Here is a 19151-nt window from a genome sequence, read left to right on the forward strand (position 1 = left end):
AAAAACAAACAACAGTGCAATTATATAATGTGAAAAATATGTGTGCAATAAGAAAATGTATTTATATTTTCATTTCAGTGTACAGTGTTCCCCTTGTTATTTTTTTTCGTATCATATCTTTGCTTTAATACAGTGTATAACTTCGGTACAGTTTATTTTAAATCACTTAGCTGTTACTGCAACCTATTTATTTTTACTTTTACTTTTTTTTTTTTTCTTACAATGCTATTCTATTTTATATATAATTTTAACTTTTTTTTGTAGAAGCTGGCTCAGGGAGAAACGCACAAGAATTCCAATGTACCTGTAGTGTCCTGTACCTGTGCAAATGGCAATAAACATCTATTCTATTCTCACGACTACTTTTATTTTGAAGGCTGGGACCGGAAGTGGCACTGGTACTCCATGTTGGCGGACTTGATGGTGTCATGTCACACTCAGCCAGTCGTCCAAGGGAGCGCCAGCCAGCAGGACTGACTGTCGGTGTGGATATGAGAGGAAGTCAGATGTGTTAACCGCGTATCAGCCGGTGAACAGGCCGCTGCAGCATCCATCAGAGCGGGACTGCCCGACCGCCCCGGAGCCTGCTGCCGTTTCATACCAACCGGCTAGCTCGCTAATCTCAATCCCCCAGTTTCATCATTTAGGGGCGTTTTAAGGGACGACGGTGAGGGGAAAGCGTGGCCTCTGGCTAGCAACGTACGACTGCGTTACCAGCTGCCCTGGAGAGCTAAACACCCCGTTTCTTATACGTATCAACATCACGCTGAGATGGGTGAGTAACGTAGCCAGCTAGCGCTAACCAGTGTTACGGTTTAACGAGTTACCCTGCTAACTGATGATTCTCAGAAGAATGTATCGGTGGTTGTTGCAATTCGTAATTTGTAATTGAAGGGCGGTTAATCTACAACAACGAAGGTACAACCTAGGAGATATAGATTAATTTAAAGAAGGGAACTACGACAACAACCGATATATGCGACTGAGAGTCACCAAATGACACGGTAACTAGTTAAACGGAAACACCAGCCTACCCAGCTAACAAGAACTGTTTTACGTTCATTTTAACCCCCTAAATGTGTTTTTCCTGATGAATGAAGACACCCATTAGCAGCCATGTAATGTTAACAGTTTTCTAATCATCCTTACAGTGATTCCACCACTGTATTGCCTTTTGTTGACTTTAGTTTTGTTATTTTAACGTTAGTGGGAGAAAAAGGCTGACTAGCTAAAGTGTGCGCCTGCGTGTCAGCTTCAGATCTCGGGTGGGGTAGCTGCTGCTTCTCTGACTCTCCATCCACTCTCTCCTCCATCACTGGTCGTGATCCCCCCGCCTTGAAGCCGTGTTTAATTTGAAGATATGATGTCTAATTGTCTGATGTGATTCATTTGGGACTGGAGATGCTAAATGAATGGAGCCACATCCCCCTGATGAGCTGCTGATGGTGTAGATGGCACTCCTCCATCTCCACAGCTGTTATGCAATAGGATCCAGCAGCCCACTTTGTGTTGCTGTTTATACTGCACTGCTCTCTGTAATACTGATGAATGGTTATAAACTCATATTGGTTCATTCTGAGTTTAAATGCATGTTAACAGATTGCATTTATTTCAGAATGACATCCAGAACAATCTTCTTTCGACAGTTCAGGAGATATTACACAATGTTTAATCCCTCATGTTCTCATTTGGTGTCTTATCGTTGTGGATTGATGTGTGCTGCTGTGCATTGCGCGCCGCAACTGACGGCACCAACCAGGTCAATGCAACAGTGTCTGCAATCATTATGCAATGTATCATCATCTGGTTTGTAGGCACTGTGCTGGCATGGCTTGAAATCCCAGTGTTATTGTAACAATCTGAGATGATTAAAATGAATCTTCTTCTCTACGATCGATAAAACGAGCGAGAAAGCGGCGTGTCAGCCTCCAGAGTAATTAGAGGCCGAAGCTGGACCAAACCTGACGGGTCAGTCCTATTCAGGTTTTGCTGAGACTGTAGATTGTGAGTTAAAATGCTGCCAAAACCAGACTGTAGCTCATAAAGAAAAGGGTTTTTAAGATGCGTGCTTTCATAAGATATATTTTATAATGCTGGGAGGTATGACAAACAACGTATCTCACTGTATTTATCCAAGTTATACCGGTTTCATGGTATATCGCAGTATTTGCTTTTTGCTTGGGCACAGGCAGGAGGGCGAGCAAACCCGTATTCAAGCGACCTCCGACCCGTCTTTGGTTTCACTTTTTCACCAGGGCTGTTTGATGTGGTCAAAGCAGATCATGTTCTTGGTTTTTCAAGACATGCTTTTTCTGCTGAGGTGGTGGAGTAAATTGCAAGTGTTGCCCCCTTTAGGTTGCTCAGTTGGTTGTACCTGCACTCTACCCAGTGTGCCCTTCAGCCGTGCAGCAGTAAAAAGTTTCCCCCCCTCAATAGAGAACACAGCCTTTTGCAACATTCACCGGGATTGCATTTGCAGTGTATGAAAAAATAATTTCATACAAGAACTACCAGTATTCAATACGAACTGGTAAACCGCCCAGCACTACTGTGATGTACAGGTGTGATATCAGACTGTTAATCAGGATATGAAGCCTGTTGATGAGGTGTTGATCAGCTGTCAAATATCACAAATTGCATCTTTATCAAGCATCTCCGAGGACGGCCACGAGCTGCTTTCATCTCACAGAGTCAGGAGCAACAAATGATGCTGATTAATCACAGGAATGGTGAACTGATCCATAACATTTGATGGATGGATGAGCAGCAGTTATTAATCGTTGGTTCACTTTCATGTGGCTGACAGTGAAGCCGTCTCCTCACTCATCGTCCTGATAATGGATTACAGAGAAAATGAAAGGGGAAATAAATACGCTCAAGCCATGATTCTCAGTAGGCGCGCTGGTCATGAACTAAAGTCTGCCTCCATGTTTGTTTTTCCTGAAGTCAGAAGAGTGGACTCACCACTCTGAATATATAAAGAAGCCAAGAACAAGATACTGTATGTGTCAGAATACACATCCTTCAGATGCCGTCTTTAACTTGATTCTCCTTTTTTAAAGACTGTATGAGGTTGTTTTTTTTTTAAACACTTTGTTGCTCTAACATCGTGTCCTAACAACACACGATATCGTTGCATCGTGCACGATGGGAGCGCTCGTTGTCCACACTACATCTGTTAGATATTTCCTTCTTTGCGCTGTGAATTTCAGTTTCCCCTCGCATACATTCTGACATGCGGAGCTTTTGTATTAAAGGTGGTCAAACAGAAGAGTGGTGACTCAAATCACAACGCTCAGACGCTCGTCAATAAACGGTTGATATAACGTCAAAGCTCAACATTCAACACAGACATGGATATTATTAATCCACTGTTATCTCCAATCTCTGTCAAACAAGCTAATAAGCTCTGTTGAGTGATAAAAGCTAGTGCCTTGTAGAGCCCCCTCGTTCCTCGTCCATGTCTACACTAGCGACAGAAAGGACATTAGAAAGGGGGCGTCGGGGGCAGCTTCATGCTGCGTCACTCCCGACAGTTTGGACATTCAGAAAGGAAACAATTGAATCAAGCTGATTTAGTCCCTGGCATCGCATTCTTTAAGGACAGATTGTTACACTGATTACATTTTAACTATCACCATCACGACTATCTCCAGATAAATTGATTTCACCTCTTAGCGAGATGATGACGTTGTTCAGTCATGAAGTTAAACTGGAAGAAAACCGCTGAGTGTGGCCACATGAAGCTCGCAGCCAGAGAGCATGGCCTGGAACTCAGTTTGACCTTACCGCTCGCTGTATGTCAATCTGCATGATGTCATTGTGTATGTTTGTAGTGTAAGATGTGTCAGTGATACAGCATGTTCAGTTAATGAGGTGTAATGTAACCAGAGCAGCAGTACACTGAATAATGGGGGGGGGGGGGGGGGGGGTGTTTGTCAGTAAAACATGGATGACAACTGTAACGCATGTTTGTAGAGCTGCTGCAGCATACCATCAGTCCATATGGCATAGACCGGCATGCAGTTAAACAAACAGACACGCATACATAACCATAGCTGCTCTTTAGTGCTGACCATGCTGCTTTATCTTCCTCCTGAACTTCTCTCTGTTGGTAGAATCTAAGTATTTGTGGGACATTTCGTTGGGTGCTTCAATAAGGAGAAACAACTGTATGCTTCTATTTTCCTGTTGTATTGCACTCTTTGTTTTTTGTATTTATTGCTTTAATTATATAACCAGTTTGCATATTTGTCAACACTTCTTTTTTTGTCAAAGTCACACTAAGCGGCATCCTCCGGTGTAAAATCCTGCAGTTTCTTGAGTGTCCACTAGAGGCTGGCTGCAGAAGCACAGGAAGTCACATACACACCACAGCCCCTCACATGTTACAAAAAAAACAAAATAGGTCTGATTAGCTCATGTCTCGATCGGCACACACTGTATAGGGGGGGGGAATTTTCTTTAAACTGCTCCATTTTGATTTGATGAACGATACGTGTTATCCATAGTAAGGCGCGTAGCTGACATGATTGACAGCTGGGCGTGTTGTAACAGTTCGTCAGGAGGCTTAAATCCCACCTCAGCTCCGATTCTCAGTCTGTCGTTAGGTTCACAGTTGTTTTTTGGGTTTCTGTTGTGCTCTGTTTTGTTGGAGCTTGGGTTAGAGATGGAGTTTCTGTAGGAATGAAAGACAGAAAACATTTGTTGGTTTGGTACCCTGTGTCATAAAACATGCTAATACACCAGCACTATCTCCTACAGGTAGAAGGCAGGTGAATTTATTGACACTATATCTATCATACAGTTGATCTAATCAACATCAATATCGAATGCAAAGTCTCAAATGATGAACATCTTAAGATATTCCTCTGCCACCTTATCTCTTTGCCATTCATTCTGTCGTGGGTTGCAGGTAGTTGGACTCGATCCCAGCACACATTTGAACAGTTGCCAGTTTATCTCTGGTCTGCAGAACATGCTGGAGTGTTTTTTTTTTTGCTTGTGTTTGACACCTCTGCTCACACTTTGAAGCTTTAGAGGTTTTCTCACACCTTTGGTTCATTTGTTTGCAAAAAAAAAAAAATAGTTTGATGTTCTACCATGTTGGCCTCAAGTTCTGGACCAAGGTCCAAAATTTTCAATCCTAGACCTTGAAAAACATACTGGCCAAAGTTGTCTCTTTCTATATGTTACGTAAATGCCATCATCCCTCTAGATGAAAACATCTCTCAGTCTTTATTCATGAACTGTTTCTGTTTCCAGATAACCTAAGTGACGCCCTGGAGAAGCTGAAGCTAGCGTCTTCAGACAGCGCCACAGACAGCGTGGAGGGCTGCCTGGACTGCCTGCTCAAAGCTCTCGCCAACAACAGTGAGTAGAGTCTGAATCAACATCCATCATCCAAGATCCAAGACATTTAATATTGAGTATCTGCTGAGCCGAATTGTGTACCAGTAGTTGTGTGTTCCTCGATGGGGTTGTGCTTTTGGTAACACACATCTTTAATCTGCTCATCTTATTTCCCTCTGTTCTCTTATCCACACGCGCACACACAGGCATACACACCGGAAGTTCGCTCAAGACGCTCAAATGAGATTACTCGCGTTTTGAAAAGTTCCACTCGATAGTCAGTTTTCACATCAGGTGATCAGCATATGAGGAGGCCTTTCACAGGAATTATCCTAAACTACGAGTGCATGATTGGACTGTTGCACGGTGATCCAGGGTGGCTCAATGGCGCGGTTTAATTGCACCGCCCTTTTTATATGTATTTAGCACATTTGTTTGTGGGTCAGGGGTCAGAAACTGGCCTGCCAGAAAAAATAGCCGGCCTGCAATATTTTTATAGTTGTGACTTTTACTTATTTTATTATTTTTTTAACAACACAGCAGACAGCGCCTGGTGCTGAAGCAAAGCTATTACCAGAATCACCTCCTCTTTTGCCTACAAAACAAGCTCAAGATAATTCATTTATTTTAAAAACCTGTACAGTACGATTTGGCTACAGGATGATATGTACATGTTAGAGCTGTGATTATTCAGCCGTCCTTGACTTTAGCATGCATTGATGTGACTACAGTTCATTCTCTTTGCCTGCAGACACCGAGGCCAGCATGAAGATCCAGGAGATGGCGGTCCTGCCCCTGCTCCCCGGCCTGCTAAAGCCTGAGTCCTCCTACACTCCAAAAGTAGCCAACATCATAGCTGAGTTGGCCAAAAACGGTGAGATTTGTGTTTTTTTTTTTTTTTTCAAAGCCTCTCAACCCAGAAGCACTCTGACTCTCTGTTCCTCCAGTTTTCAGTTTTTACACTTCCTCCTGCTCTCATCCTTTTTAGTTTTTTTCTCTGTGAATACGTTGATGGTAAAGTGACGCCGTCGTGTATAAAAGATAAATCTGAAGAATCAAACAATAACAGGTTTGACTGACGGGCTGTTTCAGACCTGGGCATCGTTTTAGCGACCCTGCTTGGCATTTCAAAGCTAAGCTGTCTGTGACTGAGGGGTTATTGTGTAAGGACTCAAACCTTGCATAACTGCTGTGTCAGAGAGCTTCCATTTTCATAATGACTCTGTGTGAGCTCGGAGAAGCTTTTAAAGTCGAAAAAAGCCGTCTCGAATGGAACTCGGGGAAGAAAAGGTTCGGGATAATGAATGTTTTTTTTTAGCAGCTTGCAAGTCTGCAGCTAATGATCACTCCCCAGCAGTTTGCCAAGCTTGGCAGCAACCCGCTGGCATTTATCTGTCACCGCTTCCGGAAAAGTCTGCGAGCAGCCAAGTGACTGCTGGGCTAAAGACGACCGCCTTTCTGTCTGACAGTTTGAACCGACTCGATTGTGTAAAGCGGCACCAGCTGAGATTTTATGTTCAAACCTCTTTGTCTGATTAGCATTAATCACCGTTGATAAAGACAATTTCAAATGCAGAGGATCCAACATGGCTGCCCAAATAACAATGTGGTTAAAATGTGAACTTTTCCACGTTCATTACATGGCGTCTCTGGTCTTAGAGGGGACATATTATGAAAAATCCACTTCTACAGTGTTTCTGAACATATATTTGGGTAACTACAGACCCACAAAATGTGAAATAAACCTATCCAGTCCTTTGTTTGTGGTCTGCGTAAGTCTTACATCACAGAGAAAAATGCTCCGTTTCAAATTTTCTCTCCTTGTGATGTCACAGTGGGATTCTGGTTTAAAAAAAAAATCCCCTCCCCTCCCCTGGTATCTCCACCCATGGACTCCACCCCCCAGCCTAGAACACAACTTTTTCACAGGTTGGCCATTTTTATTCTCGCAAGGTGGGGGTCATTTCATTTAAAGAGACACACACACCAAAATGGAGCGTTCTGAGAGAGCTGGTTTATACAGGGTCACAAACCTCCTCTGGTGCTTGATTCATGTTATATTTTGACCACAGCACAGATGTTTCATTTAGACCACAGGGGACTGTTTGAAAAGGTGGAGAAGGGGGAGAATATGTCCTCTTTAAGTTAGAGCTGTATACTTGGTGTTAGACGTAATAAATGAACACTTTCTGTTTTCTCTCACTCCTTTCGGGGCTTTGTGATAAAGCATCCTAGTTTAGCTCGATGGTTGTTATTAGGATGCTACAGACGGCAAATGATCCTGTTGGCTACGTCCCTGTTAACAAGTGGTGAAAAATTCATCCAGTTGTGTGGATTGGATGAATATTATGTTCTATAGCAGTGTTTCCCCTACCATTACATGAGGGGGGGCAGCCCGATTTATTTTTGGGCTTTTTGTGTCTTTATTGTAGGGATAGGATAGTGGATAGAGTCGGAAATCAGGGAAAGAAGTCATTTAAGGATACCTTTCCGATAGAAAAGGACAGCTGTCATTAAAAGTAACACTTGACCACCAAGATTCCTTCAAGTGTTTGAGTTGGCGTCCGTCTGCCCGCGCCCCCCCAAAGCTGTAAACCTTGTTTTTTTTTTAATGCAATTGAGGCACTAAAAAAAAGACATATAGCACTTTCACACATGCTCAAAACTCCTGAAGTTTTAGCGTTAAGCTGAATGTGTGAAAGCAAACAGCCACATTTATTTTATTCTGACTCCTGCAAGCCTCCTGGTATTTCTTCCACAGAAAGTCAAAGTTGTTCCTTGTACTTGTTCCTTGCCTTTGGAAGACACCCTTCTCCTCCTCTCAGCTCCAACATGGAAAGTCTCCTGTCGTGATATCTCGATAATTTATTCTTTCCTCAGAGGAGCTGGTTATGTCAACATATGAGTGTGTTTTACTACAAGTCAGTTGCACTCAGAGACCTTGCTGTACATGATAACACACCAAACCGACGAATACATTCGGTTTTTATGTTTCTACAAAAAAATGTTTGACCTCAAAGGTGCAGACCTGTGCTGGACGTCCTCAATTGTTGCTCTTTGTTTGCCGTGTCACGTTCTTCTTCATTGAATTTGTTGGCGGGCTACATGTTGTTGCTCTGCTGTGATGATGTCACACTATTACGTAGCTGACACGGCTATCCCCATCCGGCGTATGTTCCGCTTACCAAGTGGAAACATTAGCAAGATCAGGATTTACCCTACCAAACTGTACTGGACCAATCCGGACTGCTTGGTGGGGATGGGGGAGGATGGTGAGGAAGAATGTGCTGATAGACCATGTTGGTTTTGGATCAGCGTCAATTTTTCCTTTTCCTTTATTTCATCTCTTTTGGATATCCTGGTCGTGTAGACTCCTCCAGTTACCTGAGTAGAGAGCAGATTGGTGGTATTTACTTCCTAGAACAAGTTTCACTTTTCAAGTTTTCACACTGACCTGTTTTGTTACTCCTCTCCCTCCCTCAGAGTTAATTCGGAGTCCCTGTGTGGAAGCCGGTCTCATCCCTCCTCTCATTCAGCTGTTAAACTCCAGCGACCAGGAGGTTCTCCTGCAGACCGGCAGAGCTCTTGGCAACATCTGTTACGACAGCCGTAAGTAGGAGTTTGCTTTTTCTGAGGGAACATTGAATCCCTCATGAGCCCCGTCAACACCATCAACAGAGCTAATGGAAAATCAGTCGTAAAATTGTTGTTGCAGCACACCGAGCTTTGATCTTCAATAAAGTGTTTCACAGACAGAAACCTTTCACAGGGTTGTAGCAGTGCATGCTGGGAAATACTGCAGACACAGAGAGGGAAATGCAGTGGTTAGGGAAATGACACTCTGAGATCAATGTGTTTATTTGACCCTCATTAGCGGCTGTATTTTGGAGTCTGGAGGAAAACAAACACAGTGATGACACATATTAACGAGAATCAATACCACAAACACATAACCAGCAGTTAAATACAAGACATAAGAGATTTATTCAAGCTGAGTACGGCTGTCCCCTAAAAGCCAAAAAGTTGCATTTTTCAGTCCAGTTCTGCACAATTTTTCAGCTGCATTATTAAACACAAATAATGACGATAAACATGTCGTATCTGTCACGGCGGCTGGTGAGACAAGAGTTCGCTGTTACATCTCTAAAATTATGTATTTCTCTGGTTTTGATAACTGTTGGAAATATTTGAGGTACTCAACAAAAAAATACAACATACAACATACAACATTTTTTACATTGTTTTGGGGGCTTTTTTAGAGATAGGAAAGTGGGGAGGTACATGCCGGAAATGCGTCACAGGTCGGACTTGAGCCCGGTTTGCCCGCTTGGAGGATAAGAGTCTCTGTACATGGGGCGCAAGCACCAACCAGCACACTACTGGCGCTACTACTTTATTGGTTCAGATATTTCAGTGTAAAAATTATTCATGTTGTATCTTAAAGTGATGTTTAAACTTATCGGTTGAAAGAGAACCCGTTGAGAATTTGGAAATTGACCTGGGGGGGGGGGGGGGGAGAGAGAATTAGAGTTAAAGCCTGATTCTGCGGCCAGCTTTAGAGGCTTTAATCACAGCTGTCAGTTCTGGTGCATGGTTTCTCCTCGGGTTGAAAAGCCGGACATCTTTGGAATCTGCTGGGAAGTGACATTTGTTTGAGTGGAGGGAGGTCTCCGTGAGCTGGCGTGGATTTATGAAAGACGCACGGGGGAGAGTGTGGAGAAGCAGCTGCTCGCCATCTTAAAGAAACACGATGTAGTGAAGAAGAAGCTGCGGCAGTTTCTTCAGGAGGATAAAAGGAAACCTATTCAGACCGACATGATGAAATAAGGTTTAATTTACTGCTTTTCTCTAGAGTGTACACTGACATTTCATCTTTAAGGAGTAAGAAACCTCTAATCCTCTTAAACGCTGAGAGATCAAGGAGTTTGATTATTTCACCTCTATCGAGACGATTTTTATCAACCATCATTTAATCTGTATGTTAACCTGTTTTATTCCTACATTGTATTTATTTTATTGTTTGTTTTTTGTGTCGTAAAGCCCTTTGTAACGTCGGTTAAGTGCTATAAAAAACAAAAACTTGATTGCTATAGCATTAACAGAAGAGAAACAGAAAATGTCATCCACATGGCGTTGCTGTGTTGCTGAGGCAGCCGAGAGTGAATGAAAGTAGCAGACGCACTGGTACATAACGGGCTGACTCATGTAACGCTTCCTTTGGCAGCTGTTCTACCAGACAAAGCCTCCCAGAGAGACAGTCAGCAGTACTGTGAATTTATTGTCTCTCCAAAGTAAAGTGTACTGGTCATTAAAGGGGGTTTGATCCGGAAACAGACCCTGAAAACAAAGGCTTGATTTTACTAAACATATCCAAACTCAATAATCTGTAACTTACTTCAACATTTTAAAGATACTAGCCCCTTTCTTTTGATGCCATTGACGGTATTTCGTTTGGCTGCAACAAAATTCTTGTATTTTTCTGAAGCGTGCAGAAATTAAACCAAAATATCTCAACAATAATTGAAAGGCAGGTTCCTCCAGATCCACTTAATAAGATTTTGGTTGAAATTGTCTTTAGTTCCTGACAGACATTAATAACTCATGTTCTCTGAAAAGGGAACAAAGAAAATCTGTCATCTGTATCAGTTGTAAGCCTCTAAAAACTTTGACCAATGTCTGCCACGAGGTACCAATCTGATGAACCAATCAGACGCCTCCCTGCTCGTTGTCTACCTATACTGTGAGTTTACTTGCCGCTGAATGAGACATGAAACAACGTAGTTTCTACGCAATGCAAGAGATGAGCTGAGGTCCACTTCTGGAGCAACGGCGCTCGTGCATGTAAGTGAGGGGGCGTGGCTTTAGAGGGAGCACAGAGGGGAGGGGGTGGGTGTGGACGGTGCACTTGGGGAATGCTACTTTCAAAATCATGCTAGTTTTCGCACCTTGCCTTTAATGGATTGTTGTGTAATTTGGCACATCCATTAATTTCCTCGTTAAGATGCTTTTGATCAACTTTGGTGACGCTCTGAATTTCCCTGTAGCGCCACCAACAGTTTGAAATGAATGTAATTTTTGTGATCGGGCTGCAACAAAAATATTATATATTTCACAAGTGTGCAGGGTTAAGCCCCAAGTATCTTCACAATGAGTAGAGAAATTGCCATGAAATTTGGCACATCCATTCATTTCCTTGTAATGATGCTTCTGATCAACTTTGGTGATCCTCTGAATTTCCTATAGTGCCACCAACAGTTTGGAGTTAACGTAATCCTTTTGTATTTAATGTTTTGGGTGCAATGAAATTATTGCATTTTTCTGAAGTGTCCAAGGTTCAGACTAAAATATCTTTACAATATTTGGATAGATTGCCTTGAAATTTGGTACGTCCATTCATTTTCCCTTTTAAGATGCCTTGGATAAACTTTGGTGACCCTCTGAAAATTCCTGTAGCGCCACCACCAGTTTCAAACTTATGTCGTTTTTTGGGTTTGAATGATTTGGCTGCAGGCTAGAACTTTGTAACTCTACGCTGCGTCAATTCAAGTCAAAGAGAAGAAATGACAGAAAGATGAGCCAACATTTAAAGACGTCACCGAAGGGTGAACTAACAAGATTTTTAAATTGCCTTTAAATTGCCTTTAAAAAAAATCAGAGAATCTGAAAAGACCAAGTACTTTGAGTTTTCTGTTGAATCTTTACACCTTATTTACACAACTTTCTAAAGTGGGCAAGGTTAAGCCCAAAATATCTTCAGTGATAAAACACATTGCCTTCAAATTTGGTACATCCATACTATTTCCCTTTAAGTTGCTTTTCATCAATCTTGGTGATGATCTGAATTTGTCTTTTTGCTGTAGCGCCACCATCAGTTCATGTTAATGTGATTTTATTTTCCTAAATTGTGCAGGGAGAGCTTTAGCTTTATTCTGTTAGCACACAAAATTATTCAGCAGAAGTTAAAACATTATGGCCAACAATTTAATGTTGAAGTTTATTAAACCAAGCTGTACTACATGGATATAAATATTTAAAAAGTTATAAAATAAGCCTCATGTGAACATGTTTTCCATGAATGAATATTTGAGGCCATAATTATTTTGTTAATTGTAATGTTTTATTCAGTATTTGGATGTATTTTCAACCTTAGTTTGCATTAATTTGTATGTTTTTGTACTGCTTACGTAATATTCCTTTCCCATGTATTTTTCAGGTTGTGTTTGACTTTAATTTATTTACTTTTTATCCTTTGCTTTGTGGTTGATTTGTGTCCTGGCCTCTTTGTTTTGCAGATGAGGGCAGGAGTGCAGTTGACCTGGCAGGAGGCGCTCAGATAGTAGCTGATCACATTAAATCGCTCTACCAAAATACTGAGCCGGAAAATGAGAAGCTCTTGACTGTCTTTTGTGGCATGCTGATGAACTATAGCAATGATAATGGTAATGACCATCTTTCCCCCCCAAGAACAACTGTTGACTAATCTCCACTAATCAGCGGATGTTCTCTTTCTTATACACAGACCATGATTGTTTTTTTAATCACATAGTTTGGTTGAACTTGAAGATTCTGTGATTTTACCTTCTTCATCTGAATTTTCTCCTGCTGTTTCTATCATGCTCTCTGTTGCTTTTCCATCTTCACCTCTGAGGTAATCTGCAGTTAAATATATTTCCTGAGAGTCTGGTCTTATATTAGGAGTACCTTTCTACTTCCTCTACAGTGTTTCCCACACATAGACGATACCTGGGCGGGCCGCCCAAGTATATTTCAAGCGTGTTTTATTTATTTTTTATTTATTTATAAAATTGCTGCACACAGCGCTTTTCAAACTTTTGGAAGAAAAAAAAAAACCCTCTCGACTCCTGCGGGGAGATAAGACGCAGCAAAACCTAAAGAGCAGAATCACATCAGCGTCAGAGAGAAAGAGAAGGTTCTGTCTGCACATCCCTCTCGTAAAAGCACAGATGGAGGTGTCTTGCTCCGATCAAAACTGAAGCTTCTCATGGCTTTGTTTTAATAATGTTAATGTTCAGCTGCTTGCTGCTGATGCTGAACTAATATAAATAACAGAACTTTTCAAAAAGCGAGGCGTACTCCTGGTGTTTGTGTCTGTGCGCGTGCATGGATAAGATGAGCAGATAAAAGTTGTTGCAAAAACTAAATTAATTAAGAGGAAATAAACACATTTGATTAAAATACAAACTCCCCCCTAAACCGCGATCTCCACCGCCCAGGTATCGCGTCATTTTGTGGGAATCACTGCTCTACCAAACTCCTATAAGTTTTGAATTATTTACAGTCTCATCAGGTAGATCAGAATCAGCTAGTTGTCCGATGTCTGTATGGTAGGATGATGATGTCGCTCTCTTTTTATGTTTTAGATTTAAATATCGAACCAATGATTGTATAGATTGCCTTTAAATTTGGTACATCTGTTCATTGTCCCTTCAAGATGGTAGTGATCCTCTGCATTTCCATGTAGTGCCACCAACAGTATAAAATGAACACCATTTTTGGGTCTTCAATGATTTGGCAGCAACAAAATTAAAGTGTGCAGGGTCAAGACTAAAATATCTTAACAGTAATTGGATGGATTGCCTTGAAATTTGGTAAATCCATTTGTTTGCCCTTTAAGATGCGTCTAATAAACTTTGGTCACCCTCTGAATTTCCTGTAGCGCCCCCAGCAGTTTCTAATTGACATAATTCATTTGTATTTAATGTATTGGGTGCAATGAAATTATTGCATTTTTCTAAAGTGTGCAAGGTTTAGACTAAATCTAATCTAATCTTCATCATTTATCTGCTCTGTTTGGGATGCTAAACCAGGTGATTTTTCCCTCCACTGCGTCCCTGCTTGCATCTCGTTTTCCGCTCTTTGCTGCTGCACTCTGTGTCTTTGTGATAGCCGAGCTTGTTGAGAACAGACAGTGTGTGATCTGACACACTCAGACCTCCTGCCAAGGTGTCTTTTGGCCCTCGACCAAGTCTCTGATGTGTTTGGCTGATTGATGAGAGGGCTTTTGGTGGCTCTCACAGAGTGGATGAATTTTTGTGGCTTTTCTGCAGCTTTCAGCAGCTTTCTGCATCTCGCTGACGCTTCATATATAGTTAATGTTGAGACAACTCCCCATTTATTCACTCTGAATCAGCTGCTGCAGTTAAAAGACAGATACAAGTGTGGTATTAGAACAGGTCCTGATCTGTCCATTAGTCATTGTATTTGAAGGATTATACAATCTCATTAATGGGTTGAAGTAACATACCATGAGATAGCTTTTAGAAATTCTGGGTAACAAATTTCAGATTCATAGTGAACCCTTGAATCTTGAAACAAAAATAAAAACACTTCATCACTCCCTTTGCGGCCACCAGACTCTTATAAAAACACTTATTTTACCTTAGCAGCGTGCATTGCATGTGTTTATCCACCACTGCCTCAATCAGTGTTTTGTGATTTATAAATATTGTTTAGGATCCTTGACACCCATTTTAAACATCTGAATTACTGAAATGAACCAATGGTGGCAGCCCTAGCACAGCAACTCCCTTCTTCTGGGAGGTAAAATTACCAATTTTGTCAATGGAGTTTGGTGGCACTGATGGGAACGATGTAACAGCTGTTTCTGCCTTAATGAATACGTTTGTACCTTATCAAAACGTTATATTTCTGTAGGGATTCTCTCTGTAATGTTGTCAGACAAAAAAAGGCACATGTAGTTGACATATTTGATTGGATTTATTAATTCAAAAAGGCAAGTTTGCAGCTTTTCAGCTGCCGGATAAATCATCTACTAGAGTGAGTCCAACACTTATTGTTCCCATTTAGACCCCAAAATATGGGAAAAAAATACACTGGTTGAAGAGGAGGAGAATATGTGACCTTGTGACAAAATGTGGCTGCTAGGTCGATGCATTTAGATCAAATGAAAACTGTAAAATGATGCAGTGGCCTTTTAATGTTTAAAGAAGTTTTGGCTTTATTAGCACTTCGAGAAAAACAACCTTGGTCCCTTTTGTGTGGGTAAAGCCTTATATCAGGTTTTTCATTTAATCTCATTGTGTCACACACCTTGTAAACGTCTGCGGAGGCTTTGTTGATCTTCCAAAAACACATGTATCTGTTCTGTTGGCTTTCCTGCTCTCTTTTCTACGGCTTTATTGGGGTTTGCTTGTCTCGACACTCAACAAGAATCTAAAAGCTTTAAGACGTTGTTCTTTTCTCTTCTGTTGATTTCATCCACCATCTTTTCATCCACTCCGGATTCTAAAATTAAAATGTATCTTGATGTTTTGCTCCTCAGGTGTGTCTAATATTTCATCCACTTGTTACCCTCTAACGACGGACAGTTACATTTCTTTTTAAGGTTTTGGAGTCTTAAATGATGACTCAGCTTTACGTCATCGAGAAATTTACAACTTGTGTCTTGTTTTTATTAAATGATAGTTCACCATGCAGGGTTTTAATGTCGTAGTGAATGATCTACCTAATTGTTTTTGGTAAAATCTGACTGTGTGTGCTCAATGCTCTGCCAAGTAGTCAGAATTTGTGATTAACCATTTAGTAGTTTGGTTAGTAAGTTGTGTGAATGCAGAATTACTGGCAAGTAAAACTTCTGGATAACAGCAGCTGATGGTCACAAATCAAAATCACATGAAAAATGTACATGCTGAACATATTGTAAAAGTCTTTCAGTTCAATAGTTTGTTTCACAATTACTTTCAAGTAGCAATATGTAACTCTGACACCTAGTGTTTAAAACGAGTACTGCAGTCCGTACTCTGAACAAACATTGTAGAGAGCTGTGCCCCGCCCCCTCCTCTCTAGAGTCCATGCTCACACAGGTCACCATGTGGTGGACACTGAAGCTTCAGTGTTTATCCAGCTCTGCATCGGTCTGTAAACCTTTCTGTGTTCTAACCTCTCTCCATTTTTCAAAAGCATCTCCAATATTGATCCTAGTTTGAGCACGTTTCTGCTCGTGGAGCTTATTAGAAACATGCAGAGGCTTTTTAGGTCGGGTACAATCACTTCTATCTGAACCACTTCTCTTGCCCGCTTCCATCGCTACAACACTGTCTCAGACTGTGCAGCACAACCAACGTGCATATCTTAATACACCTCTTTGTCGGGGCAAAAATATGCATTTCAATTATTTCTAAGTTAAGAGGATTGATGCAAACAAATGTCAATGATCAGCCTTAATAAACTGAAACATCACTGAAGTTAATCTATATATGACTTTTACACCAAAAATCTGGAACTGCGTGCAATCTTTCATGTGTAAACTGGACGAAGCTATCATATCTACCGCTTCTTTTCAACCTCCTTTGTCTCCTTGTCAACTGTCTGCACTCTAGCTTATCTAATGGGTTATCAAACTGACCGTCTGTAGTCTTGTTCAGCTCGTTAAATAACTTGCATGTTTTATTTGGGTCTAAAAGCCAAAATTCTGTTTTAAAGTTTAAGATTCTATTACAAAACAAACGAGATCGATACCATGACAACTAATGAACTCTGAACAAAATCCACACCGTTGCCTTTTGTGTTTTCTTCACTTCTACTTTATGTTTGGAGCACATGATCGTCTGCTTATCTTTCCCTGTCTTCGTTTGTGTTTCTGCAGATTCCTTACAAGCCCAGCTGATCAACATGGGGGTGATTCCCACTCTGGTGAAGCTGCTCGGCATCCATTCCCACAACACAGCCCTGACAGAAATGTGTCTGATTGCCTTTGGGAATCTGGCGGAGCTCGGTGAGTTTACAGAAATACCCGTTTAACGATGCTAACACACTGCTAACCTTTAATTAACGCCTCATCTAGAGCTGTTAAACTTAATATATCGTCCTCTGTCCATCCATCCATCCGTCATCTATACCGCTTTTTAGTGTTCGGGGTCGCAGGGGTTTGAGCCATCAAACCATCTTTCTTACACTTAGCTATGACAAATCAGAAGTCGTCATCGTTGGTCCGTCCGTGTTCTTGGTGCCATCTTCGGTCAAACCCTCTCTTTCGACAGACACATCAAACACATCACCAAAACAGCCTTTTTTCCATCTCAGAAACATCGTCGGCCTCCCTCCCTCCCTCCCTCTTTTTTTCAGCATGCTGAGACCCTCACCCACGCATGCATCACATCCAGACTGGACTACTGCAACAGTCTCCTCTACGGTTCGCCATCCAAAACACTCCAGAACTCCGCTGCTCACTTTCTAACACACCCAATGACCACATCACACCCGTCCTTCATAACCTCCACTGGCTCCCCATCCCCCAGAGTACCCATTTCAAATTCCTTATCACCTACAAAGCCATCCGTAACCTTCTCCCCCCCCTACCTGTATGAGCTCCTCTGACCTGCATGCTCAAACATCCTGCCCCTCAGAAAAGTGCTTTATTTAAGACTTAATGTTTTTTGATTATTACTGTTAATTACCGTCTTTTTGTTGTGCTGAAATTGTAAGAATGAAATGCACAAAGAGAGTCCTGGTAGAAGAGAGGCTACTGTCTTCTCTTTGATAACTTGTCTGTGATTTGTCTTTGTCGTTTTCAGAGTCCAGCAAAGAGCAGTTTGCCTCCACAAACATCGCCGAGGAGCTGGTGCGTCTTTTCCAGAAGCAGACGGAACACGAGAAGAAGGAGATGATTTTTGAGGTTCTGGCTCCGCTTGCAGAAAACGGTAATGTGATTTTTTTTCTTTCATCATTCAACAAAAAGCCAAATTTCCTGTAAGAGAAGAAGTGTGGAGATTAAAACACAGAGCAGTGAGAGACTGCAGTGTTCTCTCGTGCATTTAAATGAAAGCCGTGTCCACCTACTCGATAGTAATTTATCCTCCGAGTGTGAGTCACACACGATGCTAACTGCACAGTCATGGCAGACAGATCCTGCATTTGCTCAGCTGCTCTCTTTAAAGCTCAGAGAATGTCTCTGTGTGTGTGTGTGTGTGTTTGTGTGTGTGTTTCCTTTCTCTGTCTGTTGTTATCACCGTTCCAGGCACTCCGAGTGCTCAGTCTCCAGGACAACGTCCTACTTAACTCCACTCCAGAGAAACCTCGTTCTCGGTCCACCTCTCCATCTCTCTCATTTGACGCTCTTCATGTTCTTCATCAGATTTAGAGACACACAAATTATTATTCTGTAAAAGTGTCAGACTCATGATGATTTTTTTAGGGACGCCAGTGGCCTAGTGGTTGGTTTGTATTTGTTTGGACCAGAGAAGGTAGGCGGTTTTAAGGCACCCCTACACGGCCGTTTTGGACGCCCCTCGGTTTGTCAGATATGAGAGCAGTTATCAGGTCAACAGGTGTTGCAGTGATGGAAGCGGGCAAGAGAAGTGGTTCAGATAGAAGTGATTGTACCCGACCTAAAAAGCCTCTGCATGTTTCTAATAAGCTCCACGAGCAGAAACGTGCTCAAACTAGGATCAATATTGGAGATGCTTTTGAAAAATGGAGAGAGGTTAGAACACAGAAAGGTTTACAGACCGATGCAGAGCTGGATAAACACTGAAGCTTCAGAGTCCACCACATGGTGACCTGTGAGAGCATCGACTCTAGAGAGGAGGGGGCGGGGGGAGACAGCTCTCTACAATGTTTAGAATTCGGACTGCAGTACCCGTTTTAAACACAAGGTGTCAGAGTTACATATTGCTCCTTTAAATCAGTCAGCAGTGGTCAGGAGGCTGAAATCTTCCTCACATTTACACATTTATATCCACATGAAAAGGCAGAACTACAACTGCAACAGTAAAATGACACCTGCACTTATCTTCTAATATTTGCATAAAAGTAGAGAA

At 41.7% G+C, this 19151-nt stretch overlaps 1 protein-coding gene across 2 annotated transcripts in view; it reads left to right on the plus strand.

Moving 5' to 3' along the window:
* The first annotated feature begins 415 nt into the window (after positions 1 to 415).
* The window catches only part of rap1gds1 (RAP1, GTP-GDP dissociation stimulator 1), a 28501-nt gene continuing 9765 nt past the window's right edge, over positions 416 to 19151 (plus strand). Inside the window, exons 1-7 of one of the 2 annotated variants that reach the window (XM_020643587.3) lie at positions 416 to 775; positions 5266 to 5373; positions 6104 to 6226; positions 8836 to 8961; positions 12645 to 12791; positions 16979 to 17107; positions 17907 to 18032. In XM_020643587.3, the coding sequence (XP_020499243.1) occupies positions 772 to 775; positions 5266 to 5373; positions 6104 to 6226; positions 8836 to 8961; positions 12645 to 12791; positions 16979 to 17107; positions 17907 to 18032 (763 nt within the window). In that variant the 5' untranslated portion in view covers positions 416 to 771. The remainder of the gene's footprint in view (positions 776 to 5265; positions 5374 to 6103; positions 6227 to 8835; positions 8962 to 12644; positions 12792 to 16978; positions 17108 to 17906; positions 18033 to 19151) is intronic. The other variant, XM_020643588.3, reaches the window with a different exon arrangement.

Source organism: Labrus bergylta, chromosome 22 (assembly GCF_963930695.1).
Source record: "Labrus bergylta chromosome 22, fLabBer1.1, whole genome shotgun sequence".
NCBI lineage: Eukaryota > Metazoa > Chordata > Actinopteri > Labriformes > Labridae > Labrus > Labrus bergylta.